The 1914-nt window shown below is 27.8% G+C and overlaps 1 protein-coding gene across 1 annotated transcript; it reads right to left on the bottom strand.

Annotated features, from left to right (window-relative positions):
* Positions 1–638: 638 nt before the first annotated feature.
* Positions 639–1052, bottom strand: LOC137838246 (uncharacterized). Its single transcript, XM_068647498.1, has one exon. It carries the CDS (start codon positions 1050–1052, stop codon positions 639–641), a length of 414 nt encoding a protein of 137 aa, XP_068503599.1.
* Positions 1053–1914: the final 862 nt, after the last annotated feature.

The raw sequence follows: 1914 nt of genomic DNA, 5'->3' as shown, positions 1-1914 counted from the left end.
CTCTAATTTGAAAAAAATTAGAATTTGATAATATATTTTGGAGTTATGAGATTAATATAATTATTTATTTTAATTTTGTGTTGTTTTTTTAGAATTTAAGGAGAGATGAACCAATTATGGATATATTATGAATAGAGATATCACTTAGTCTAAGTCCAATTAGGTTAAATAAGGGCACAAGGCAGAGAGAGAGAGAAAGTGTGACCCAAAAGGAGAATCAGAGGAAAGAAATCGTAAAAGAGACCGTCGTCAAGGACAAACGTTCTAGATCTCTTTCTTTGACTTTGGTGCATGTAATGGCCATAATGAGTGACTAATTCTTTCCTTTAAGATTAAGAGTAATCTGTTCAAACTCTGATGTATTTTGGTAGTAATTATATATGAATTTTTGTTCCTCTTTGTTATTCGTATTGTCATTTTGTGCTTAAAACTTGAATTTTTCTTCATGAACGTGAAAGATTAAAACCTAATTTAGCAAACTTGTCAGCACAGACATTGCCTTCACGAAAAATGTGAGAAATCTAAAACCTAATTTTCCCACAGTAATCAAGGTAAGTGTTCCAACTATTACGAAGAGTTCAAGAAACATTAGTCATAGCAATAAAAGTAGCACAAACTAAGACAGGATCACATTCAAGCTATAAACTAGAAAAACCCATCTTTTTAACTTCTTCAATGACATGTATAACTCCATAAAACTCTGCAACCAAAGCATTTTGAATATCAAGAAAAGTAGAGAAACCACCAATAAACTCCTCCATACTCCCACGAAAAATACCACCACAAGCAACAAGACTAGGAGAACCCCTAGCAGCACCATCAATATTAATTTTAACCCAACTAGGTGAAGGGAACTCCCATCTAACAGGAAGAGGCTGAAGAACTTTGCCACTACGAGTATTAATATCAAATAACTTAAGCACATAAAAGTCGAACATATCATTCTTCATGGATCTTTTAGATGAATTACCCACTAAGCAAGAGAAATCTTTAATGGTGGAAATGGCCTTGGAAAGATCAATCTTAACCTGAAATCTAGCAAAATTTCTCATACGCCATATCCTAAAAAAAAAAAAAAAAAAAATCACAACAAGTTTAATCAAATTAACCAAAGAACTATCATCGCTTTTAATAAAAGAAATTAGATAATCAACATTAGATAAATGAGAATTAAGAAAAATTTGTCGAATCTAGCTCCAAATATGCAAAACATAAGGACATTAAAAAAATAAGTGCTAAATGATTATTCATGTTTTTCACAAAGATTACACATAGAACATATATACAAACCTCTCTTGTAGAGTCAAGGGAATAATCTAATCACTACCATTCCAAACTTGAGAAATTGTAGTCACCAGGAAACTCCTAGAACCATCAAGTACCTTTGTAATATTTGATAAACTGGTAGAAGAACACCAAATTTAAAATATAAATTGAATATTAAAATATATATTTATTGTACATATTTAAATTATATTAAAGTAAAAATTTATCGGGAATACACATGGTAAAATAAGCAGAGGAATATTAAAATCAACAAAGATTACACTAAATTAAAAAAATGAAAAATAAATTCAAATTAGGACTAATTAATTTAAATAATCTTAAATCTTTGTTTTTTAAGGAAAAAATGATATTTTCTATTTGATACAATGTATCAAGATTTAAAATGTAATTTCAATTGAAATTAAGTCTAAGAACTAATATTTTGAAAACAAAAATGTATAAATAAAACAGTTTAATAGACATGTATTATTAATGTTCAAATTTATACACAATTCATTGATAAAGTACAGTCTTCAATAAATTATAAAATAAACCAATTTATTATAAATATGATTGGATGATAATTGAAATAATTTTACATGCATATACTCATAAACTTTGATTTTGATATGCTATTGTTTATTCATA

The sequence above is a fragment of the Phaseolus vulgaris genome, chromosome 4 (genome assembly GCF_000499845.2).
Source record: "Phaseolus vulgaris cultivar G19833 chromosome 4, P. vulgaris v2.0, whole genome shotgun sequence".
Taxonomy (NCBI): Eukaryota; Viridiplantae; Streptophyta; class Magnoliopsida; order Fabales; family Fabaceae; genus Phaseolus; species Phaseolus vulgaris.
Note: the sequence above shows the minus strand (reverse complement) of the source record. Positions and strands in the feature narration are given on the sequence as shown.

Bases quoted from the DNA above. Each gene is read 5' to 3' on its own strand.
- LOC137838246 (XM_068647498.1), bottom strand. From the start codon at position 1,052: ATGAGAAATTTTGCTAGATTTCAGGTTAAGATTGATCTTTCCAAGGCC.